Below are 25959 nucleotides of genomic sequence, written 5' to 3'. Positions count from 1 at the left end.
GGTCATGGTGGCAGTTGTTGGTCAGAGCTAGGAGGCAGGAAAGGAAGGAAGAGGGGAGGATCATGGTGGTAGTATCTCCCCCCCCCACTGCCCAGCCCCAACAATAGCCAGCAGGGAGCAAAGCGGGGATGGGACGGGAGGTGGGGGGATGCTCCGCTGTGAGGCAGAGGGAGTCTTTACATGGCCGGCCCAAAAGGGTGAGTGTGGGAATGAAGGGGGGGCATGTAAAATACTCCCCGAAATCTGTCATTCTTGACAGGCAATTAGCTAGTATCATTTTATAAAAGGGAAAAACAGAAGTTGAGGGATCCTAATCCTAACTTGAAGGAACATCTGGCAAGGTAAGATAGTTCTGTTTCTTTATCCATTTGGTTCCTTCCATCTTTTGGGGGGCTTCCAGTTCCCTTTTGATATGGGCATATGGTCACCAGAAACTAAAACTGACATCATCAATTCCCTTTCCAATTAGATTAACTTCCAACTTAAGTAACATTCAAACGTTGAGATGCACGACAAGGTCCGGTTAGCCCTGCCAACCATGACCTCGCATTGTCAGCTCGTGTTCACCTTGGAGTCAATAATGACTCCAAGATCCCTTTCTGCGTCCGTGCTCTCAAGAAGGGAGTTTCCCCATCTTATAAGTGTGCTGCTAGTCACTACTGCCCAAGTGCAGCACCCTGCACTTGTCAGTATTGAAATGCATCCTGTTTTTGTTAGCCCACCCCTGTAACCTATCCAGGTCTTGCTGCAGTCTTTCCCTCCCTACTAGAATGCTCACCTCACCCCAAATTTTGGTATCATCAGCAAATTTAAACAGGTTGCTTTTCACCCCATCGTCCAAATCGCTGATAAAGAAATTGAACAGTGCAGGCCCAAGGACCAAGCCCTGGGGAACTCCGCTGCCCACTTCTCCCCAGGTTAAATATGACCTGTCCACCACCACCCTCTGAGTACGACCCTTCAGCCAATCTGCAATCTGACTGTGTAAGCATCAATACCACAGTCACCCAATTTTTTAATGAGGATGGGGTGGGAGACGGTGTCAAAGGCCTTGCTGAAGTCCAGAAAGACTACGTCCAGGGCGACACCTGCATCCAATGCTTTTGTGACCTAATCATAAAAGGCAATCAGGTTGGTCTGACATGACCTGCCCCTAATGAAACCGCGCTGGTTGCCCTGAAGCTGGCCCATTGCAGATGTGCTCCTTGATGATCTTCTCAAAGAGTTTCCCTAGGACTGAGGTAAGACTGACGGGCCTATAGTTGCCCGGGTCCTCCCTCCTCCCTTTTTTAAAGATGGGGACCACATTGGCTACCTTCCAATCATCTGGCACCTGGCCCGAGCACCAAGAGTGCTCATAAAGCCGTGCCAAGGGCCCTGCAATTCTGCGTCTCCACAGCTATCATGAATAAAGTGGTTTTAGTTTGGAAGGACTCTGAGAAAGACCAACAGAAGTTTGCATGCTTTGTATATTCTGTACTTATTTTATACTATTTCTAAAACATACAAAGTTGATGTTGAGAAGATTTCTCATGCTTAAGAGAACACATGTAACTGGGACACTTTGGTATTTATATAATTAAGCTACACACTTACATAAAAATGTTTTAAGTATTTAGAATATGTTCTCAATGTTTCTCCTCAAACATTTTATTCCCACTGTGAAATGAAAGCCTCCCCTAGTGGCTAAAGGCTACGTTGGCAGCTTGTTGAACTTCTATAGCTTCCTAAAAATCTAAGGTTCCAAAACATGCCTTTGGAGTTAAAAATCACTAGCTGGAATTCAGGTTCTCTCCCCTTCTCCTGGTCTGAAAGAATTGTTGATTTCCCTTTTTGAGAAATATTAAAAGGTGCAGAAAATTTTGTACAAGCACATTCAGTGCAATACAGTATTATTAACATTTATTTGGATTCTTATAAATGTATGTGCATGAACATATTGATGTTACCAAGTGACCTTAGTATTTGTAATTCAACAGTCTTTGTGTTTACACTTAGACTCTAAATAAAATATAAAAATTACATCATGTAACATCCCTGTATTCTTCTTTCTAACATGGAATGCCAAGAAAGAGCCTGAAATATAAGGCCTAAGAGAGCATAACAGGATTTGTAAAAAGCCATGCTTAATAAGACATTTAAGAAATACCTCTCTCGTAACTTCTTCAGTTCCACATCTCTTTCACTTATTAATTCTGAAATACTAACAAAGTAATTGTGTTCCAGGTTTAACAGAGTTTCAGAAGCAGGAGAATGTATCAAATCATGGTAAACGTCTGCAAAATCTTCATCCCAACTGGGCTCTTCAGGATTTGCATGTTCCAAAGTTGTCTAAAAAGGCAGAGTATTTTAAAATATGGTAAGACATTTTTAAGGAAGTTCAAAGAACCAAGCTTGTGCTCTCTTCCCTGATACTTGCCTTCTCCCTACACCCTAATTTCTATCATGTTTATTCTCTTAGTCTGTACCTTCAGCTGGCAACTGTAAAAAGGAGTTCCTCACTCTCTAGAATAAGAGTTAAATTGACAACCTGATTTAATTCAATACCTTATACACAGTTTAAAAGAAAGCTGAACTGGTTTCCTATCCTTGGAAATACTGCGGGGGCGGGGAAGAAATCTACCTGAACAATTTCCAAAATTGAGCTCTACAGCCAGAATCCCAACTGATCAGTTCAAGAAAGGGGCCAACCAGGAGTAACAGAAAACATTCTACAAAGTATAAAATTCAGTTCTGCCCCATTTACATCGTTTCAACTCCACTGTCTTTCAGAAAACTTACACATTTTAGCCAACAAGACAGTTCAGCCTGAAGGTATCAGTATATTATGAAGTAGTCATACTGACAGTCCAATTGACTTCAGTGGCATTATTTTACACAGAATTACAAAAATACAAGGTTGAATGCGATGTTGAAAAAGAAAAAAAACCCTCTTGCACTGAGGGTAAATTAAGTACAGTATATGTAGGACATGGGCCCACAAACAAGTATTAAGAGATTTTAACAAGGGAAGAAATGTACAGTTCAGTAGCTAGTGTTCAAACTATCTAGGTGCATGCTGTACACAGGGGTATCTTACCTTTCAAAGAAAAAAAAAAACAACTGCCATAGTTTAGCTTTCGTGTATTGAAGGGTAAGAGCATGCATACCAGCAGTTTTTACAGGGTAGCTACCTCATAGTAACTTGTGCCCATTCCCATCAGTTTTTTGTCCAACCTGTTCTTAACCAGCGAAGGCTATTCCACAAGCTTCCCAAATAATTGTTTCCAGCATTTTACCACTCTGAACAGAGATAAATGTTTCCTAATAACCCACCTATGTTTCTTTTGCTACAACTTAAAAGCTCTTTTCTTTTTGACCTCCTCACACTGGTATCCACTGAGTACAACTGATCACCTTTTAAGGGGCAACATAAGTTCTGTAATCCATATTTTTCTTTTAAACTAAAGAAACCTAATTTCATAAAATATTTTTCTTATAACATTGAGAAAAAAAAACAACATAACTTACTCTTATTTTTTAATTTGGACACTCTCCCAATTAGTCTAGTCTAATCTTTCCTAAAGTACAGTGCTCCAGACTGGACAAGTATTCCAGCTAAGGCCCCATCAGCACAAAGTACAGAGGAATAATTACCTCCTAGCTTTACATATTAACAGGTGTCATATGTCCCAAAGCAAGATTTGCCTCCACCTCACCTAAACAGTACCACATTCTCACATTTAAAGTTTGTCACCACTATAACCAGATTCTTCCATGCCGCTGCCTACAGTTACTCTACGTTTTCTTTTTGTGCTTTTGATCTCATTCCTATGTATAGAACTTGTCTTTATTGATCTTCTTGATGATAGCTTGAGATCAAGGTTTTTTTAACTGAATGTCATCCTGTTGGATTATGGACTTTAAGGATGATGTCCTAAAGTTTTGTAGAAATAATCAGGTGCATGGGATGATCAAAGGGAATTCCAGGGCGTATCCATGTGTGGTAGTAGAAGCCAACAATACTAAACCCCTGGAATTTCCTATTTCAGACTTTGTCTTACCTCTTTATAAGCTTTAGCCCAAGCATCTGCCAGATAGCCGAGATCTACTTTTCCTGATTTCACAGCTTCCAGGGCTGCCTCAGCTTCTCTATCATAATCTTTTATAGTTTCCTCTTCTATGAACTTACTAAGAAACTGCTTTAAGTCTGTTTGAAACAAACAAACAAAGCTTCAAAGAGATTTTCATGGATAGAAAAAAAGAAAGGTTTAAAAGAGTTTTCAGAGTTCATAAATTTGCCAACCACCCACCTTCTTACTATTGATTATCTCAAACAGCTAAACATTGTTTTTAAGAAGTCTAATCAATAATATCCTCTCCTTTGGCTCTTATAGTACATATGACACCAATCACTTTCATGTCAGATTCTTACCGTTTTCTATAAAGCATGGCAAGTTGTGCAGAAGCATTAGACGTCCATGTAAATGACTGACATTTTCTTGCACAGGAAATTTGAGAGGCACTGTAAGGACAAAACGCTGATTTCCAGCACTGAATTTATATTCAAATTCTCTCTCTCTTGTGCAGCTTCTTCCTTGGTTGGCCTTCATCTTTGATTGACTTTCTGAATAATCAGCAAAAAGCAGTATCTTAACATAAAAGTAAAATGTCAACAAAAGGAGACACACACACACACACACACAAAAACCACATCTCGGACAATAATTTAAAAAAAAAAAAAAAACTTTGGGGAAGAGGATCTAATGGCCAAGTCAAAATTTAAATGTTTAAACCCATGTATCATTCCTTAAATACATGGCCCGATTTTTCAGATGTTTTGACTAACTGGAAACCTTCACTGATTTTAGCACCTAAATGCAGAAACTGATTCAGTTCCCATTCTTGAAAATGTTGGCCTAAGCTCCCATATTTAGATGCACCATTGCAACAGTAGGAGCCATTGTGAGTAATCATACAGCCTTCTGCCCTTGCACGCTTTCTTTGGTTCATGAGCCTACATCTGTATTAGGATCTCCCTTCCCCTCCAACCAGACCTCTTGAATTTAAGACAAGCAGCACAGGTGTGGAAAGGGGGTGTGGAATTTTAGAAATGAGAGAGTATAAGAGTGGCAAGATCATTTCAATGAGTTACAAAACTGAAAATGACTACCTGCATTTCTCACAAACCACATGCACAGGAGACTGGAAGGAACTTCCACATTGACTAAGTCCAGTCCCTGGGGATTACTGAGATCCACATACACTTTTTGCATGGTGTTTTTACCCAGCAATCCCCTGCAAAGTTGGCTTTGCCCTAGTGACAAGAACTAAAAAAGTATAACCAGTTGACTTAGGCCCATGACCACAGGAAAGTTTCCACCTTTTGCACGCCACAAGCAAGTATCATGCCATCAATCATAGCATGCCAACAGGCCACACATTAAAATCACTGCATCTTATTTCCTGCTGTTTCAACAAGCAACTTCTTTGCAGCAATGATCTGCCCCTTTTCCTCCTGGATAAACTGGCTTAATGTCTGGCACTGTAGTATGCATCAAATGATGTTTGCAAACAACGCACAAGCATGAAGTCTGTCAAGGGCCTTTGTTTCACCTTCCAAGCATAGGGATGTGGGGAAGACGAGCCAGCAGCTCTCCTGCTCTGAATGAACACTTGTGTTAAAGGATTAGGAACTAGAAGCCCCTACAGCCACGTCGCTCAACACTTTCAACAAGTGGACCAAACCTTGCTATCAAAAAGGGGCTGAGGACCACGCAGAAAAGCACTGCTCAAAGTCCACCAGGTCTTGGTCCAGACTCTGGCTGGAGCCACTGTTTTCACACAACTCTGGAGCCCATGGCAAAAGAGGGAGAGTGGCAGCAAGATTTGCCCCAGGCTCCAAAGGTGCACACAGTGGCTATGACACACATGCAGCTCTAGAAAGAGCGATGCAGACACACCCATTTGCTCATGCCAGCACCATGCAGGCTTCGTCAGACACATGCTGGGACCGCCGTGGACCTAGGGCTTTTGGCCTCATTAGCCCTGCACCAAATGCCAGCGTTCACCTTGGGGCTACAGAGGAAAATGACAGGCAGATGCAGGTGGCCATGCCAGTGCACCCCCCTTCTACAGCACGGAGCCTAGCCACCAGAGCACGCCCTGGAAGAGGACTTAGAGTCTACTGGGCTTCCCTTGCCAGCCCTGAGGAAACCCCACAACCCTCCCCCACATAGCCCCTAGCCCTAGCTCGACCTCTAATGGGGGGGCACCACTGCTCTGCCCCTCCCCAGCTATCGCGAGACTTGGCAGCGCGCTCCCAACCCAGCACCCCCGCCCGCCCAGTGCGACATCTCTACCCCTCCCCCCAAGAGCCACGACCCCCGCGACGTCACGCAGAGAAAGACCCCTACTGCCCATCGGTCCCGCCTCACCTGGGCCCCGCCACGCCGGGAAGCGGCCCCTGGGCCAGCCCCGGCCCCGCCCCTCTTGCGCCCTTCGCATCGCCGCCAGTAGATTCGCCGCTTCCGCGCTCCCGCCCCTTTTCACTTGGCGGCGAAAGTGCCGGGGCGGAGCCGCAGCCCGCGCGCCGCCGCCGCCATGGATCGGCCGGTCAGGAGGTGAGTGCTGACTCCCCCTCCCCCGCCGCCCGCAACTCATGTGTCCCCGGTGCCCCCCGTACTCGGGGAGGCTCCTCAGTCCCGTGATGGGCAGTCGCCTGTGATCCGTCTGCGGGCACCGCTTTCCCGCCCTGTTCCCGAGGCCTCTCGCCTCCTCGCTCACCCCCACCGTTGCGTGTACCCTGGTTCCCAGCCTGTGCTACGTGGAGCCCCGGTCACACGCGGACAGCCTGTCGGTGGTGTGGGTTAACACATTACAGTTACTTTGTATGACGCGCACTTGCTGGTGGTACCGACGGTTGTATCGTTTTAAATCGGTGGCGCGCAGTTTATCAGAGTTTGGGAACGGCTGCGCTCAGAGACTCGGCAGCAACCAGAGTTACTGTGCAGTCGTGTCCCCGAGCGGTTCGGGTGCACCGATAGAGAGCCCGTGCCGATACCGATAGCCGATATTTAAAGAGGCATATTGGCTGATACCCATCCCGCTATCTGATGCAGCTGCCTCCAGCTGCTAAGTCCGGTGTGGTGCAAGGGGCACTGGGGCTGGGTGCGGGACAGAGGCGCAGCTTGTGGGGTGGGGGTAGCTGCTGTCTCTGCTTGCATCCCGGGGGGCAGGGATGTGTGCCCCCAGATCTGCACAGTGTGGGGTGGGCTGCAGCTGTGGGGTGGAGCTGGTGCTGCGCAGGGCTTTTCTTGCCAGGGGCTGGGCACCACCACCAGTGCAGCCCCAGCGTTTTCCGGCGCTTGGGTGGAGGCAGGGCATCCAGCCATCCTGTGCCGGGCAGTGGTGCAGGGCTGGGAGTGGAGCTTCACCAAAATTTGGGGTGGCTGCAGCCTCTTCCCGCTGCCTCTAGAGCCCACTCCGAGCCCAGCCCTTGGCAAGAAAAGCCCTGCACAGCACCAGCTCCAGCTCCACCGTGCAGCTGCAGCACGCCCCGCACCACTCAGATTCAGGGGCTCACCCCCTCCATCCCCACCCTCTCAGGGTGCAATCAGTGATGAGAGCTACGCCCACCCCACAAACTGCGCCTCTGCCCCCTCCCTCCCTCACCATGGAGGCATTGATCTCCCCCCCTCACCCCATTTCCCTCCCCGCTCCTCTTCTGATTTATCAGCTGGACTTATCAGCGACTGCATGCAGCACAGGCATTTATCAGCCTCATCAGGCTGATATCCAATATAGACAATTTTCTTTATATCGGAACCGATCCAATATCAGACCAATGTATTGATGCACCTCTACCGAATGTCTTTTTGGTGACACTGAGTGCACAGTAGCTTGTCACTTAAAAGTCTATCTCTCTCTCTCTCTCTCTCTGTCTCGTGATGATGGATACTGTGTAGAAAGACAGATCCCTGCAGTCATCAGGAACCCCCCTGACATTAGAGGGGTCTTCTGGGCTTCAAGCTTCATGAAGCTTATTGGATGAATGAGGGTCTAAACCTGACGAAAGTTTCAGTACATAGATGTTAGGGGCTGGAAGGGACCTTACAGCTCATCAGGTCCAGCCCCCCCTGCACTTGGGCAGGAAAGACTGCTGGGATCAGATGACCTCAGCAAGGTGGGTGTCACAGTGCTTATTGAAGATCACTAAGGTAGGGAGTCTGTTCCAGACCCTTGCCACTCAACTTGTAAAGAAGTTTTTCTTTATGTCCAGTCCAAAGCAATCCTCAGTCAGTTTGTGCCCATTGTTTCTTGTCTTCCCTTGGGGTACCTTGGTGAACAGATGCTCCCCCACACCTTGGTGGGCTGCCACCAAGTCCCCTCTGAGTCTTCTCTTCTCCAGGCTGAACAGTCCCAAGTCTTTTAGTCACTCCTCATATGACCTGCAGTAAATCTCCTCTCCCTGCCCCCCCACCCTTCCTTTTTTCTTTGGTCATCAGTGGTGGTGATAATGCTCAGCGAAGGCTGTCTCACCCTGCCTCATTGCAAGGCAGGGCCTCGGTGCGCCATGCTGCACCAGGCCAGGGGGCAGAGGCCGCAAGTTGCATGTGTTTTGTGTACAAATAATAGGAAACTAAATGTACTGTGGAAAACACATTGCACATGACTAAATTAGATGAGATGATTTAAAATAATGGTGCTCAACCTTTTGACTTGTGGGCCAGATAAGTAGTGCAAGGCTGGTCCCCGGGTCAGATTGGACCCTGCACAGCAGGATCGAGCCTGCACACCTAGATCTGGTGCCGTGTGCTGGGAACGGGCCTTGGAGCCTTGTACCACCTCTGCCTGATCCCACATGCCAGGATCAAGGACTGTTCCAAGTCCAGACAGCATGCAAGGACTGGGGCCCTGCACAGCCCTTTCCTGTCCACCGTGCTGCCTCCATGTGCCCAATTGAGCATACAGGGCCATAGCCTGTGGGGCTCCCTGTAGACCTGTGGAGAGTCCAGTGGCCTGGATGACACAGTGCCAGGGCCTGGATCTGGCCTGTAGGCCTCGGGTTGAGTACCCTGGATTTAGAAGATGAGTAAGTTTTTCAGAAAAGAATAATTCAGAGACATTTACATGGAAGAAACGAAGACGCTAAGCCTCATAAAAGTGAATTCCCACCAGAAACGCTGACTATCTGGAAACAATGTGTATTGAATAGAACTTGGGTTTATATGATAGCAGTAACCAAGCATACATATGCATCTAGGCTCATTTTTATTTTTTTTAAGTACATCTTTTTAAATGGAATTTTATGCAGTGCTGAGAGACTTAAATTAACAAATAATTTTGGTACTGAATGACTGATGGAAGTTTCTTATTACAGGAATAAGAAAATTGTTGATTATTCACAGTTTGGGGACTTAGAAAATGATGGTAAGCTGTTTACTATTACATGTGCAAAAAAGTGTCAAGTTTGGAAATGAAAGAGGTCAACCCTTTCATTATTTGTGTTAAAATCAATTGCAAAACACTGGCTTAACTGGAAGCATATTTTGGGCCTTATTGGACTGCAATCTATATTTTAAGCAGATAGCACAGCACAATACTGATTTTTATACTATAGCTCATTCATAAGATTGGGTTAGTTCAGTGTGTGTCAACCTTCTTGTCAAGCATGCCACAAGGTAAGCCTGCACTTTACTTGAGTGCCACTCTGATCCTTTTACCCTGCCCAATTTGTTGCTCTGTTATTTGCTCCCTGGCTTAGCTGTGGCTCTGCTTGCTGCTCCCTGCCCTTTCCTTCCTGTGTGATCTGGTCTTGTCACTCCTGCCTGTCGTATCTGCTTCTGTGTTCCCTGCCCCCTCTCTTATCCATCACATGTCACCCACAGAGACTGACCATGTTACTGTGGGTTGGCCACCCCTGCACTAGTTCAACCTCTTTTGCAGAAAACCTGCAGGAGGAAGCTCAGGGCAGGGGAGCTCTGACACCTTTCCTCAGGGGTTGTGATCCATTACATATTCTTCCGTGGAATGGGATGGACACAGGACCTCCCTGTAAATATCAGGGATCTTAAAAGTCCTGAATCATTAGTGTAAATGTTGAATGCTTCTGCTGCTGCTCTGTGTCTGTATTGGTTCTACCCCAGTCCATAGCAAGCCAAGTCCACACTGCCTCTGAAATTGTAAATACAGCTCTAGCTTACCTTTCCTTTGGATCTGAGAGGGGAACAGTGATGGGTGCCACATATCCTCCAGCTCACCCATAACCTACCCTTCTTCTATACTGGACCCATAGAGAAGTTTCTTCTGGGTTCTGGAGTCAGTAGGAAAGAGTGTCATAAAAACTACCGAACCTTCCCTTATGTGGGAGGTAGGGGAGACAGTGTTGGAGATCACTGCCGTGTGTATAGTCCTTTCCACTGCCATTTGTTCAGGGGTTTGAATTTGATATAGAAATTTTCTGTAGCTTATTATACTTGAGATATAAGTTGTGAGCCTCAGAGAATTTTTGTTAAAGTTCTTTTAAATATGGGGGTAAGGTGAATTCGAAAAAGGCAAAATCTTTAATATTCTTGTAGAGAGCAGTTGTGCATCATGCTGAGATAAAAACTGTCTGTATCACCCTTGGCTTGCACTTTGACCCTTAGTGTCTGTCTTCCATTACACCTACCATTCTTTGTTCTGATTGATTAGGTTTAAGACTGATTTTTCTTTATGAATGAGCCGGTGATCCTTTTAAAAATTGGAACTAAAAGGAAAGGCCCTAAAAATAACCAAGAACTGTAGCAGTGGTTTATGTTGAGTGGTTCTCAACTGTCAGAAATCCTTGAAACTCATAGTATTGAGAATTCTGGTAACATATTTGAAATTGCACCCATCTTCATATTCAAAACAACTAACTTGAATATAACTTAAATTGAATCAGAAATATATTAATAAGGGGTTGCTGTGATTCTGACCTATTATTATCTTGAACCTTTTGGTCAAGAGTGTCCTGGGGCCCATTTCAGCAATATCTGTTTTCTGTGCTGATTCCAAAAATCCATTTAATATTTTTATAAGGGTTTGTAAGAATGTATCTTTTTGGAATAGTGACAATTTTCACCAAAAAAAGTTTTTTTAAGGAAAGAGGCTCTCTTTCCTGGTAACTTGAAAGATTTTGCCTTGTATAGGGAAACCAATTGCTACGTTGCATATGTTTCCTTAAACAGATGAAGACTTTGCCTCTATCCCTGCACCTTTAAACAAAAAATCCAAAAAAGAGCCCAATGATACAAAAAGGGAGAAAAAGGAGAAGCAGAAAAGGCCACAGAAAGAGGTGACTTCATTGCAGACAAAGACATCAGGTAAAAGGTGAGATATGGCTAAGTATAATGAATCTCGTTTGGTTTCTTTATTTCTTGGCTTCTGATTTTTCAGAAAGACTAGATCTTTATTTTTAGGTAGTTAAAAGTGTTAGTTTAATATTTATTTTCATATTTGTTGCTATATTCATGAGAGAAGGATCATCTCTACATGGCCACAGCAGTCTGCCCACATGGATCCAAATGAAGTTTGGAACCTAAAGCAGAAATGTGACCTTGTTGGCATTTCTGGAGCGCTCGTTTGTATGCTGTTAGCATGCACGTGGTCCACAGGCTTGCTACAAAAAGTGGGAAAATGTAAAAAAATGGAAAAATTTGCACTTTACTTCACCAAGAGTTCATGTGTAATCATTTAACAGAAAATCTGAAGTAAATATTAATAAGAACGCAACAAAAACTTAATTATTTATGCTCAGTTTAAATAATATATTGTACCACAAAAATGTAGGTGGATGTTTCAGTACAATATTCTGTACAAATGAAGTAGTTTTTCCAGTGTGTGGGTGCATCTATATGTTCATTAATGTGCCATAATTACAGCGCATTAAGTTTAGTACGTGTAATTACAGGTATTAAATTAAAGCGCCATAATCAGTACACACTTTTTTGTGACACTAATGTGCAGAAAAATTAGTCTACTAAACCTTTAGCATTTCATGTAGATATATTAACTAATTATCAGGAACAGGGTATATCTGCAGTACTTTAAAGTCCTAAAGTATTCCATTTTAAGTAGAACCTAGGTATTTTATAGGGTTAGTTTCCTTAGTCCCTGAGAAGATGAGGATTTGCAAACCAGCTGGGTTATATACAACCACAGCAAACAATGCACCAACTAAGTGGAGAAGGAGTGTCCACATTGTGTTAAGTATGATCTATGTTGGTGGCTCCCCCATGGGTCAGAAACTTGGCAATGGGGAGCACTGGAAGCTCTGTGTGGCCAGCTCCAGCCTCACCCAGGCCATTGCTCATGCAGTGAGATCAGGGCCCAGCCGCCCCTTGTGTGTCCAGGACAGGCTGGGCTGTTCCCCCCACCCACCTGCACGCTTGGATTGGGGTCTCTCCACCCCACCGCCCCACTCCCCCTTTCCAGACCTGGACCAGGCTGCTTCCCACCCCCTTCCTGTGTTGGAGTCAGGGCTGCCCTGTGCTACCCTTACCCCCACCCCTTCCCTGTTTTGCTTACGCATCCACAGTGGGAGTAGGCTGCTTCCTCCCCCACCCCAACCTCCCCCTCATCCAGTTCATAGTTTCATAGTTAGTAGGGTCAGAAGGGACCTCAGCAGATCATCAAGTCCGACCCCCTGCCATGGCAGGAAAGAGTACTGGGGTCAAACGACCCCAGCAAGGTGATTGTCAAGCCTTGTCTTAAAGACCCCTAGCTTAAAGCTACCCTCTGCCAGCTTGTGACTTATTTCTAGTCACTCCTGGTAGTGCTTGGGGAAACAGGGACTTCCCCAATGCCTGCTGGTCCCCCTTGACCAGTTTCTAAACGGCCAGTAGATCCCCCCTCAGCCTTCTCTTGAGGAGGCTGAACAGGTTCAGGTCCCATAGCCTGTCCTCATGGGGCCTGCCCTGCTGCCCCCGATCATGCGAGATCAGGTCTGGGCTGCTTCTCTCCCATGTGTGGATTGGGGCTACCTTTCCCTGACCTGTCCCTGCCACATGCATCTGAACTAGGCTGCTCCCTCCTGCCATATGCATCCAGACTGGGGCCTCTCCACCCCACTCTGGCCCCACCCTGGGCGGACAAATTAAAGTCAGGTTGTACAAACCCCTCCAGCTGGATTGAGCCCATTGGCCGGATCCAGCCCATGGAGGGACCTGGCACTGGCCATCTTGGCCATGAAGCAAAAAGGTTGGGCACCACTGATATAAACCAAGATTATGGATTTTTATCCCATTTCCTTGTTTAGCTTTTATAACTCCAGTATTCCTCAATTGTTTTTTCTCTTGCCTACCCACCTTGCCTCTCCTAGTTACTGTTCCCCCCCACCCTTTATATTCTAATCAGTGCTTTCTGTTTGCTGTACTTCCTGCAGTCCCTTCATAGCATCTGATGAAGTAAGCTGTTGCTTCCAAGAGCTTATGCATCTATGATATAGTTAGTCTGTAAGTTACACATCTACAATGCCTTCTTTGAAGTAAAAACTGCAGCAAACAAATGTATAGTTTGTTACGTACTTAACAACTTAGCAAATTAAACAGGTTGTGAGCCATCAGAATATGAACACTGTAGGGTGTCCTGCACTATTATAACATCTGTATTTAATAAAGTTTTTCTTGAGTAAGACATTTTTATGCAATATGGTATAGATTAAGTATTGAAATACTTTTCATTGATTATTTCCTATGCAACTGTTGACTTACAGTAAAATTGTGAGTCAGAAATAGTTTTGTAATGTTTTATTTCACAAATAAATGATTTAGCAGAATTACTAGAATTTTTTCCCTAGGAGTTTCTTTTTTTTTTTTTTCAGGATAGCTTTGGATGATAAGCTTTACAAGAGAGATTTAGAAGTTGCATTGGCTTTGTCTGTCAAACAACAATCTGCAGAAGTCTTTGAAGTGCAGGATTCACAAGAACAAGGTTATTTCTTTAGTTAAAATCATTTCAGCCTTTCCCACTGGAAGCCACTTCTTCATATACTGCTGTTTGGCATCCTTTGTATCTGCTTTCTAATTGTGCAGGTAGTATTTATCTTTTTGGAGTAGACTAATTCAGAAAACTAAATGTTTTCTTTTTATCCAGTTATGGATGCATTTGTCATACGAAACCATTTATGTGCTAAACTCCCATAATCACTTCTTTATAATATAGATTAAGTATTAGGAATTTTGGAGGATCTGAGTTAAAATTTCCAGGGGCAATACTCCAACTCTTATAGGATCTGATTCAGCTAATTTTAATGGGGATTGAATTGGGGTTATAGAAATGCCTTTGTCCATTTCAGCCTCTTAACCCACTCAGACTACAGATTCAAATAAAGGAGGGGCGGGCAAAATACAACCCATGGGCCAGATCCAGCCTATTAATTGATTGCATCTGACCCGTGGCTGCCCCCAAGGCACTCTGCATGGAGCTGAGCCCTGTCTTGGGCAGTCCACCCTATGCCCACTGACTGCACATCCTCGGCCCCAGCCCTGGCCAGCAGGCACAGCTTTCCAACACAATGAGCAGCCATCTGCAGGCAGCTGAGTGGGTAGAAGGCAGCTTGGAGCTGGAGCCCCATGCACTGGAGCAGGAGCTGCCCAACTGCAGCTTCCCCCAGCCCCCCCTCCGGTTGGGTATGTGATGCCATTGTTTCCCTGCACTACCTGTTTTCCAGCACAGCACAGCAGGGGCAGGAGGAAGAGGAGGAGGAACTGTGTGGAGTGGTGGGGGACAAGCAATACCTGGGTGGCCACCAGGAAGCTGTGCGTACTAGCCAGGGCGAGGTCAGTGCTGTCGATAGGTGCGAGGTGGGTCCAGACAGGAGCATGGTGTGGGTTCCCTGGGCAGTAATATGCAGGGCTTGGCCCCATGTGGAGCAGTGCAGGGGCAGCTGTGGGCCAGATGGAGTGGGGGTGGGGGCTGACTGCACCTGCACTTGCACTGGACCTCCCAGGCAAACTGTCCTGCATGCGCCTCCTGGTCCAGCTTCCTTTACCCCTGACCAGGTTCTGGGACCGAGTGCACAGGCAGCTTCCCACACCCCACTCCACATACACCCTACGCACAATGTACAAGGGTAAGACTTTATTTTGAGCTATTAGACAATCACCACTAATACATTATGGAAAAGCAAAATACAGGACAAAAATTATCTTTTTAAATAAAATTAAAATATGTTACAGTTGATGTTTGATTTTTTTTTTAGGATATGATTTGTTTTTTTATCTATAATTAGTCAAAATAGTATCTTTTGGAAGATTTTATGTGGGCAACCCTTGACAGCTCACCAAAACTCATTAAGTGCCCCACCAGCTGAAATAATTGATATCCTGGCTCTATCAGAGATCTGTATTTCACTTTATTTTTATATAGGTATCAAAAAATGTGAAGCCCCTGAATTGGAAAATGCAGATAGCAGTCTTGTTCTCTCCAACTGCAGTGTAGATAGTGTTGTCTTAGGTAAGTTGTTTTTTTTTTTCCATGCCTGTCTTTATGTAGACAAAAATGTATATGGTATTTCTGAAACACAACCTCCTCCCCCCGCCCCCCAGTACTTTGTTTTCATTTTCCTGAGAGGAAATACTGAGTTTTTTTTAAATCGGGTAGTCAAACATACAGCCGATGGGCCAAATCTGACTCTCAGAGCAGTTTCACCCAGCCTGCAGAGCTCCTAGAGGGGCTGGAAAATTAAAGGTGGGGCAGGTGGGGCAGAACCTGCTACCAAACTCCGAGCTAAAGAGACCTGATGGACATACATTTGAGGAGCAGAGAACAATGGCTTCATTAACCCCCATGCTGACACTCATTCTTCCATATCTGGATCCAGCCAGGAAGCTACTTGGGGTCCAGGTCTGGCCTGTGGGGGAACCCTGTGGTCTGGTTCCAGCACAGGGCCATGAGTGAGTTTGACATCCCTGTTTTAAACTATGTACCTATGGTGTGTTTCAGAAGTTCTGAAAGCTTTAAAGTTGGACCCTGTCTTAAAACCAGTAAAAAAAAAAAAAAGATATTTCCATCACCAGCCAATAAGAATTAAAAGGAATAAGCATGTTCACAAATGTTTTAAGGTGCTGATTATCTCCTTGGAATGCCTTGGGGCCCTCACCTCCCTGACTTCACTATTAGCACCTTGTAGGATGCAGGTAGCACCTTGTAATGATGTCCCCATTATGTATGCTAGGTTCTGTCACCAAGTCAACATCTCCCACTTTTCCTTCCCCACCTGCCTGTGTCACACCTATTATCTCCTATTGCCTCATGATGCTCACTGCCACACATCTGCATTTTCACAGACCTGCATTTTGCATACTGTCTTCTATTCTATTCTACCCATGAGAACACAAAACAGCAAACTCTTCCTAGGCCTGAAGAAGGGTGTTTGCACTAAAAGCTTGCATAGAACAATTTTTCCAATTATTAGTTGGTCTATTAAAAGATATCACATTTATCCAAAGAACCTTGTCTGCCATAACGTATGAACTTTCAAGGCTCAGATTTTCTGGTGGGGAGGAAGCTTTATGAATGTGATGCTTTCTTTTCATTTTATTTTTATCTTTTGTCTGGATGTTCAGTTCCAGAATAACACTGGCAACTATTTACAGAACGTCCACTTCAGAGCAAGTTTTTAATATGAGTAAAATGAAAGTTTCAAGCATTTGAGGACACTCTGATGCTGGGCCCTGGGTAATGATCTTCAGAAAAACTGGGAATCGGTTTTGGATAGTCAAGGCTGATAACATCCCTGCCATTTTCAAGGGTCTTAGGCCAAGCTGCAGAAGGCTTCAGTGCTTGTTTCTGACCTATTGGTGAACCTTTGCAGACTTTACAATTAGCCTGGTCAGCAAAGTAAAGAAAGCAGTTAATGTGTCCAGCTAAATGAGCAGGGAGATCAAAACAGATGGAACAAAAGGCTTGAGAGGAGACATTTTAGGGGAAGGCCTTAACGTAGGTAACCCAAACTTAGCATATTACAATTGTAACTTGACAACTTAAGTAGTACTGATTGATGTAATCTAATGTGTTAGATGTAGCTGTGCTATAATAGATATATTTTTGATAAGTTTCTTAGATGAGTTGTAAAAACAAAAACAGCCTTCTCAGTGAAGACCATAAAACAAGTTGAAGACAAAACAGGATCATGGGAAGAAACATTCAATAATGGTGAGAGAAAGAGATAAGAAATCTTTAATAAAATTGTGATTTTTCATGTGGATATAAATTTCATCAACTTGACACCTAGATAAAATGGTTCGGTCCCATTATCAAAATCTCAGCAAAATGGAGGCAAGGATTTCTGTGGATTTAAATAATAAGAGAATTAATGTTACAGTGAGCCTTGTATAAATATTGGGATATGGATGGTCTGGAGGAAAAATTGAAGAATTCAGCAAATTAAAGAGGACCGTTTTACAAGTCTGTGTGCTATTACCCTCCTGACTCTACTCAAGTGATTATAGGTGACAATCTGTATTGCACTGTTGTTGGCAGCCAGATAGACACAGGATAAGTATTTCTTGTTGGAGGTGTAAACAGTAAAAGGTCAGGCTGTTGATATGTCTCTTTCTTTTCTTATCAGTAACCAACAAACTGAACACCTGTAATACAGGTAAAAAGATCCTAAACACTGAAGTACCTGCTTATCTTTTAAATGTGTCAGTTGTTTAGGACTAAGTTAGTGTTAATTAGATCAACATTTTTCCTGTAGGTGTCACTCAGATTACAGATGAAAATAATATCCATGCAGATGTTGGCATGCAAAGAAGAGCAGTATCCAAGGTCACATCACAGCAGAAGTTACAGACAAATGACAGTGATGATGGAGACAGTGCTGATGACTATGAACCAGCGTCTGTATCTGGTAGGTATTCTACTGTGAGACTCGTCGTAGTTGGGTATATTTTTAATACGTTCAGTTATGTTGAGAGTAGTATTTTCAGCGAATTGTGTGCTGAATTTCAGTTTATACCTTTTTTTATTACTCATTGGGCATATTTACATGTGCTTCAGGGGTGGCACTGTAATATATAAATTAGTTTTTGAAATTGAGCGCCACTCAATTCACAAAAGCTATGGAGGGATGCCTCGAACTCAGTGAGTGATGCGTCAAGTCCAGAAACATTGAGAACTATTGCTCTATATGTTATCTGTTACTGATGTCCAATTTTAGTCTTTACATTTTAATAGCTAGATTTTCTTTCTCGGTATTTTTTTCTTTTTTTGGTTCAATAATTAAAGTGCTTTTTCCTTCAGGTTGATTTAACATAGAGACCCAAACTCATTTGTTTCTGTTCAGAATTAGCTTAGAAAACCCTGGGGCAAAAGTAAAATATATTCATATTTCCAATATCTTTTGTTTTAGATGAGGAATCAGAGAGTTGTTCAGATTTCAGTGAAGATGATGAAGAAGAAGACTTTGCTGTGAAAAAAAAGAAGAAAATCAAAGAAAAAATAAGAAAGGAAACTAAGGTGAAAGTCCAAACTGGTAGAGAAAAAAAACTCCCAAAATCCAGAGTTAATTCTACAGGTAAGGTTGACGCTATCAACTTGAAAAACGTCATTTCCTGGGAGTAAATGGAAAGATGTGCCAAGTGTTTGCACTTGTAGATCCTGATAATTTAGTTTTGTTGTTTCATAGTCACATTTTCCTACACAATAACAAGCAGTTATGCTTTTTTCATGTATACTGTATGGAAGAAATACAGTAATAGGGAAATTGACTGATTAACTATTGAGGATAGTAATGAAATTGACCAGTACTCAAAGTGCAGTTAAATGTATAAAGAAAAAAACCTGGAAAAAAATTGAGATTTTTTTTTTTCTGTGAAATATTTTATGTTGCTTATAATAAAAGTAGAATAAAAATGAAGAGTCATATATGATGTGATTTAATTGACTAGGCTGCTTAAAAATGGGTAGACTTCAATGATTTGGGGTTTTTTAAATACATTCTGATCTGATAATTACTTCTGTGAAAATGGATCTTTGCACTCCCATGGTTTGATTGCAGGTTATCAAAGCCATACTTATAACCTTTGTTAATTTATTGATGTTTGTTGAGTTATAGGTTCACTATCTCATGCAGCTTTCTTCTGCACAGAAAGCTTTTTAAAATATATTTCTTTGAATTAACTCACCATGTATCACACTGTTTATTAATACATGGTCCATTGCAACTTTTTTACATACTCCTTGTATCTATTGTATTAGGTTTGGTTCTACCATCCTTCATGCTTTCCTTATTGGGTATAGCCGTTCGTACTTACTTTGTCCAGGTTATTCATGAATAGATTCTGAATATGTTGTTGCCAACATGTGGCCTTTTTTAAGGTTTGTCTGATGGCCTGTGTACCTTAATCAGTTTTTGTTCTGGTGCGAGCGTGATTTTTTCTTCGTGAAGTTTGCAGCAAATTTGTGTCAACTCATCTTTCTGCATAATTTTACAATACTTGGTGTAACTTTAATTATGTAAATCAGGGGTGCTTAATCTCTGACGTGTAGGCCAGATCCAGCCCACAGTGCCATGTCTTGAGCTCCCCCCAGAGCTTTCCACAGGTCTGGAAATTTTGTGGCATGGGGACAATAGCATTGTTCCCTTGCTGCCAGATTACCAGACCTGTGAGGAGCCTGAAGCCCTGTGCGCTGGATCTGGCTCCTAATCCCAGCACACAGATTTGGATGAGGGCAACATCAGGCCACAGGGCCCAATCATGGTATTTGGGGGCAGGAGGGGGTGGTGCCAGACCTCTGGGACCCCGTCCTGGTGTGAGGAGGCAGTGCTGGACCCTTGGGACCCAATCCCTGAGTATGGGGTGTGGGGGGGGGCAGGGGCAGAGCTGGATTCCCAGGACCCAATCCATGGGGCTGGAAGGAAGCAGTGCTGGGCCTCCAAAAGGTCCAACCCCAGTGTGCAGAGCAGGGAGGAGGCAGTACTGGGCCCCAGGGCCCGATCTGATCCCCATCCCGCTCATCTGGCCTGCAGGGCCAAAAGGTGAAGCACCACTGATGTAAGTCATTGTACTTCCTGCATCCAAATGGGGACGTAAATATGGGGAATGTAACATGATCTATTTCTCTGTGAATGCTCCTTTGTTCATTGAAAGGTGTGATACTCTTAACATATATGTCCCAGCATTTCTTTTAATTTAAATGATCTCTTATGCAAGATTGTGTAATGTGACAATTTCTTTGTTTAAAGAGCATTTTTTCTAAAGCCTTTTTCCAAACTCTGATAGTTTCTGCTTCACGGGTAATCCACACAAAATCTGAACCAACACTGAAAAAGATACCAGATTTGTCAGAACCAGTTGGACAGCCCTTATACACATCAAGTCCTTCAACAGACAAGAACAAGCCCAAATGGACACCACCAGGTATTTGCAGGATGTTAATTTCAAACAAATATGCCTATTTACATGTGTGTTTAAAGCTATTCTAAAAAATACTGGCACTTACTAATAATTGATGCTTCATAAAAATGCAAGTTACCTTGCTCGGTTTTATGGTCTAGGGCTTGAGTCAGCAATGTTTTTAGGGTGATGTTAGTGAACCAGAAGCAGACAGCAGGGGAGCCACAAGGGGCCCAATACTTTTTGTGACAGTGCAGCCCCAGCCCCTTTCCCACCTGTTCACCCAGAGGCATGTGTGTGAAGCAAAATGCCTTCACATCCCATTCTCTGGCACCTGTGCCAGGGGGTGCCTGCCTTTGCTGTAGAGGTTAAGTTCCAACCCCTAGGTTCCTGCCCAGCTGCTGTTCCCCTCACATCCTCCAACAGCAACCAGGGTCTCTGGGCTCTCCCTCTTCCCCAGCTTTTTCTGCTTGCTTCCATAGTGCAGCCTAGCACAGCCCAGGGAGCTGAAGGTGAGCCTGGGGCTGCATGGGTCCATAGTGCTGTGGTGGTAGGGCACAGGTACATGATGCAGCATCAGTGTGGGAAGGGAGGGCACCCATGAGTGCAAGCTTAGAAGTCCCTCAGCTGGCCTGGTACGTCCTGTATGCAGGTGTCCCCTGCTTGTGTGGTCTGTGAAGCACTTGGCCCGCAGCCACTTAGAAGTTGGACAGCCCTGTTTTAGAGACTCCACCTCTCGCCCTCCGCAGAATCTTAAACCTGTCCATACCTTAGTGATTCTCAAGAGGGGTGCTGCCAGATTATTTGATCTCCAGCCCCTGTGGCCCCCTCCAACTGGCTTTGGGAGCAGGGGAGTGAGCTGAGCTGAAAAGCACAGACTTTGCACTACCTGCCTTGTGCTCCTTGAGGAGCACTGTGCTACAGGCAGGCAGATGCAGGGCTGCACTTCTTCAGCCTGATACTTTCCCTTGCTCCTCCTATGCTCCCAGAGCTGGTGGGAGGGGCCGCAGGGACTGGTCCAGCATTCAAGTCCCTGGAAGAGCAGCCATAGCAAGCAGGGGCCACACCCACTTGTAGACTGGGAGCAGGGAGGGGGCAGACTGTGGAAAATAGTCCCAGCCTCTGCATCAGTGTTTACTGCAATCCCCTTCTGCCTCCTACTGGGATAGCTGACTCCTTCAGGAGTCTAATTCCCCACCCTGTCTGCTCAACCAAGCTCCCCAGTCTGCCTCACCAAACAGCTCCTGTCACTGAGCACTATGAATTATCCCCTGTCAGGGATGCCCTGCATGCGATTGCCCACCTAGCCTGCCACTCTGGGAGATCCTTTTTAAGGTGTTGCAAGGTGTGAGAAGTAAGAAATAACTTTTCAGAATTTACTGGCACCCCATTTCAAAACTAGTTTATCAGGCATGTCCTGAGTCTTCAAAGGTTAATAAGCACTACCCTAGCTGCTCCACTAACTCTCTCCTCTTGAAAGAATAAGGGACCTAAAACCCTTTCCCAAAATGGGAACCAAACCTCAGTAGAGATGTCTTGAGGGCATTTCTCTCATAATAAGAGTTTGCTACATCCCTGTTGCAATCCATTATTTGCTATCATAGACAATTATGCTTGTATTTTTATCTGCCTTTAGTGCAATACATTTTTGTCTCTTTGAACAAGTTAAATGCACTGCTGTTGACTCCTGCATTTTATTTCACCTTGCTTTCCCTCCTTTCTGTTTAGTCCTTTCCTTCCACATTTTCTGCCCCACTGCTTGGTTCTGTCTTGCACTTAATAGTTTCTGTTGATACCGTTAACTATGCATCATGTTGGTTCCTACAGAGAGTTGTTTTAGTTAGAGCAGGGGCAAGCAATTATTTCAGGCAGAGGGTTGCTTAACAAGGTTTGGTGAGCTGTCAAGGGCTGCATGGGTAGTCCCATCTCCTAACCCCTGACCTTTGCCACCAGAAGTCCCTCCCCTTACCCCCTGGAAATACTCCTTTTGGGAGGGGGGTTGCCATCATAGAACCAGAAAAAACCAAATCATATACTAAAACGCAAACACCTACTGTAAAGTTTTAATTTTATTTCAAAAAAAATGTTTTGTCATTCGTGTTTGTGTATTGTATATTGAGGTGATTGCATAATAACTCAAAAATAAATTCTTAGTCTTTTATATTGTGGTGGGGGGTGTATGGGGTGTGGGGGGGCATAGGGTATGAGTGGGGATGGAGGGGTGTGGCGTATGTGGCTCTGGATCACACTGGCCTCTCCTGCAGTCAATGCAGGTGACACTGGGTGGGGGAGGGTGTGTCTGTGTGTGTCTGTCTGGTTTGTGGGGTGGGAGGGGTGTGGGACCCACTGACACTCTCCCCATGGTACAGCAGTAGGTGGGGACACTGGTGCCTGGCGCTGGCCAGTGCTGCATGTCGCATCAAAGAGTGCAGCCCCTGCCAGGCTGTTTGTTTCCCTGGTGCTCCCTGCACTCATGGGGCACAGGAGGGAAGCCCCAGGTGCTGGAGCTGGATGCTTTCACTGCCTCAGCCCACTCCATTACCTGGGGCTTCCCTCCTGTGCTCTGTAAGTGTGGGGAGCACCAGGGCTGTTCTTCTTGTAGCTGTGGCCTTAGCTAGGAGACAGGCAGCAGCGCAGAGCAGAGGCCCCCTTCCGCTTCCCTGCTGTTGCTGCTGCCCCAACTCCTTGCCAGGGCTGTGCTCCAAGTGTGGAGTGTGAGAGGGGTCCCCTCTCCCCTCACCCACACCCTGCCCACTCCAGCTCTGTGTTGCTGCTGCCCAGGGGCACGGGCTCCACGTTGTAGCCAGCCCCATGCTCCCTGCTTCCACCCAGCTGCAGCCCTGCCCACACTTTGCTTCCCTACCTGCTGCCCAGAGGGATCAGAATGCTGAGAATCCTGCAGCATCATCCCCACTGCGTGCTAGCGGAGTCAGCCCTTCCATCCATGAGGGTGGGAGTAAGGCATAGTAGGATAAGTTGGGGTGGGTGTAGGTGCCTTGCTCCCACCCTCCCAGGTGGAAAGGCTGGGAGGGGCACAATTCTTTAGGGGTGGAGGTGGCATTGTGGGCTGGATGAAAGTGCCTGGCGGGCTGGATGTGGCCGGCGGGCCGTATTTTGCCCATCTCCAAGTTGGACCCTAGTGGCAAACCCTTATTTTTTTCCCTCCTTTTCATATGAGTTTTGAGGAAACTAATAGGTTGCAGGCACTTTGTTCCCAGTTCTTCAAATATGCATTAAAACTCTACATGAAAATAAAGACTGAACAGGCGTAACATTGGTAAGAAGGTGGAAAAAGACCATACATTAGGGTGTGCAGACCCTGCTGTGCCTCAGCAAATGCACAGTTGTACACATTGCCATGGCAGCAGAATGAAATGTGTTGGCATCACTCCATGAGTGTTTTAGTATGGATTATTTATAATATCTCTGACATCTGTTGTTTTCCTTCTGCTTTGGCTGTCATATATTTCCACTGATAGCTGCTGATTTCCTTCTGATGGTACATTGTTCAGACTTTTCCACAGTTTGTTTTGGAGAATAGTTACTACATCTGTAATGTCTATTTTGAAAGTAATTGTTGTAGAAGATTTTTTCTGTTAATTTGTGACACTTTTTGTTTTATAATATTTTCAGCTGCATCAGGAAGCAGTAACAACACATTGAAAGGTGTTTCAGTTAAGTCACCTACTCAAGGTCTCAGACTTGGCCTCTCTAGATTGGCACGAGTCAAACCACTGCACCCAAGTGCTGCCAGCAGTTGAATGATTTGTGATGGATGAAGGATAACATTTTGAAAGACCTGACTGTTTTATTTTAAACCCAAAGGTTTAAAACCAGGAAGCAATAAGTTCCTCATTAAATTTTCCTTCACAAGAAGAAAATGCTGTTAATGTATATGTCTGTTCCTATAAAGGGCTCTCATCCTGAAAGGTGCTAGATACCCTTAACTTTTGTTAAATAATAATATTTAGTTGAGGAAACCTCAGGGTAATTAGTGACTTGATAGAGCCCAATAAAATGGATTATGTATATATGATTGTAATCATCTAATGCCTAACCTCTTTTTTAAAAAATGATAAGTATTACATGTTTTAAATGGCAAAGCAGAGTAAACAGTAGTATATCAGTTATGAACCATTATAAACGATATGAATTCTTAAGAAACACTGGAAGTCACAATTGAAATAAGTGTTTGATAAGGTGAAATCATTGTCTTTCACCCCTCTCACCACTGGGCCCAGACTAGAAGATTTGACTTTCAGATCTGTGTTTAAAAAAATGTTAATCCTATTTGTATTTGTTAAGTGTGAATGCTATTGCTAAAATGTATATAATGTTGTGTTTATAAAATTGTATTTTAAAAACTGTAAAATAAAATATTTTATAGTCATATTTTACAACAAAAGTTGTTTATATGAATTTTGGAAATCAGTTGCAAGGTTTGGTCCCTGTTGGTTCCATTGAAGTCAGTAGAACAAGTCTTGGACCCAGTCTGGTGGTCTTTTAAGTTAATGGGAATTTTTGTGTTGATGTCGGCAATCTTTAGATCAGGTCCTATGTCTGTAAGGGCAGGCACGTATTTATTTAGCAGGATCAAGATTTTAGGTATAGTATGCTATGAATAGATTTTCATAAACCATCAGAACTAAAACACTTAATATGGAAATAGTGAATCCACGGATCAAAATCTGTGCTTCTCTGAGTCAGGCGCATTCTCATTATGTCAATTGAACCAGTGTATAGAAGGGATGAATATGGCCTACTAATAACATCTGGAAAAGTGAAACAATAATTTTTAAATAGCTGACTACTTACCTCCTTATTGTCCTTTTGTATGGAATATGTAGTAGAATCACTAAAGAAATTAATAGGCCTGTGGTCAGGATAATGATATAGTAGGTAAATAATATGCTTTTGTAAAATATAATAGTTTGCAATAAAGTTTAACTTAATAGAAATTAATGTTTCTCATATATATGTATAATTATACATGTTGGAGTGGACCCACAGACTGCATGCAATATGCACTGGATCGGCTCTGTGTGCTGTATGCGATGTGCAGGGCCAGGGCAGACATGTATCACACACAGTGTGCAGGACCAGTCCAGGATGCGCATTGCATGCTGTACCTACTCTGGCCAGTCTGGGACACATGCTGCATATGGCACACGCTCTAGCTGATCCAGGACTCTTGCCACTGCACATGCTCTAGCTCATCTGGGATGCCCATACATACAGGACCTGCACCAGCCCAGCCTCGCACACTGGATCTGACATGTGGGACTAGTCTACATGCCCAATCTAGCTTGTACCTGTCCCATGCCATTCACCAGCCTGCGGACCAGTCCCAGGACACTCTGCAAGCTGAATGAGTTTGATGCCTCTGACCTACTGGCAGGATCTAGAAGGAAATTTGGATTTGATCATGCAGTCTGTCGTATAGTAAGTACATTGACTTAATTACATAGTAAAAGTGGAATAGGCACACGAAGAAAAGCTCTACTACACATTGATACCTCAAATTCAGATTTACCTTGTGAAAAATATGTATTAGCTTTGCTACATGGGAAAGCTACTACTGAAATGCCCAGTGTGTCCTCTCTCTTTGTCAGCA

At 44.2% G+C, this 25959-nt stretch overlaps 2 protein-coding genes across 4 annotated transcripts in view; one reads left to right on the top strand and one right to left on the bottom strand.

Annotated features, from left to right (window-relative positions):
- The window catches only part of CUNH12orf4 (chromosome unknown C12orf4 homolog), a 28669-nt gene extending 22154 nt beyond the window's left edge, over positions 1-6515 (bottom strand). For 2 of the 3 annotated variants that reach the window (XM_019544200.1, XM_019544199.1), the window contains exons 1-4: positions 6417-6513; positions 4415-4606; positions 4044-4189; positions 2150-2331 (exon numbers count right to left, since the gene is read on the bottom strand). In XM_019544200.1, the coding sequence (XP_019399745.1) occupies positions 2150-2331; positions 4044-4189; positions 4415-4606; positions 6417-6486 (590 nt within the window). In that variant the 5' untranslated portion in view covers positions 6487-6513. Of the gene's footprint in view, positions 1-2149; positions 2332-4043; positions 4190-4414; positions 4607-6416 lie in introns of all 3 variants that reach the window. The other variant, XM_019544201.1, reaches the window with a different exon arrangement.
- On the top strand, positions 6516-25132 carry RAD51AP1 (RAD51 associated protein 1). Its single transcript, XM_019544202.1, has 9 exons — positions 6516-6602; positions 9362-9411; positions 11193-11334; positions 13826-13935; positions 15373-15459; positions 17744-17857; positions 18359-18523; positions 20232-20369; positions 23979-25132. The coding sequence occupies exons 1-9, from the start codon at positions 6583-6585 to the stop codon at positions 24104-24106; spliced, it is 954 nt and encodes a 317-aa protein (XP_019399747.1). The 5' UTR covers positions 6516-6582; the 3' UTR covers positions 24107-25132.
- Positions 25133-25959: the final 827 nt, after the last annotated feature.

Source organism: Crocodylus porosus, unplaced genomic scaffold (genome assembly GCF_001723895.1).
Source record: "Crocodylus porosus isolate Cpor-Errol unplaced genomic scaffold, CroPor_comp1, whole genome shotgun sequence".
NCBI lineage: Eukaryota > Metazoa > Chordata > Crocodylia > Crocodylidae > Crocodylus > Crocodylus porosus.
This window is presented reverse-complemented; position numbering and strand designations above follow the sequence as displayed.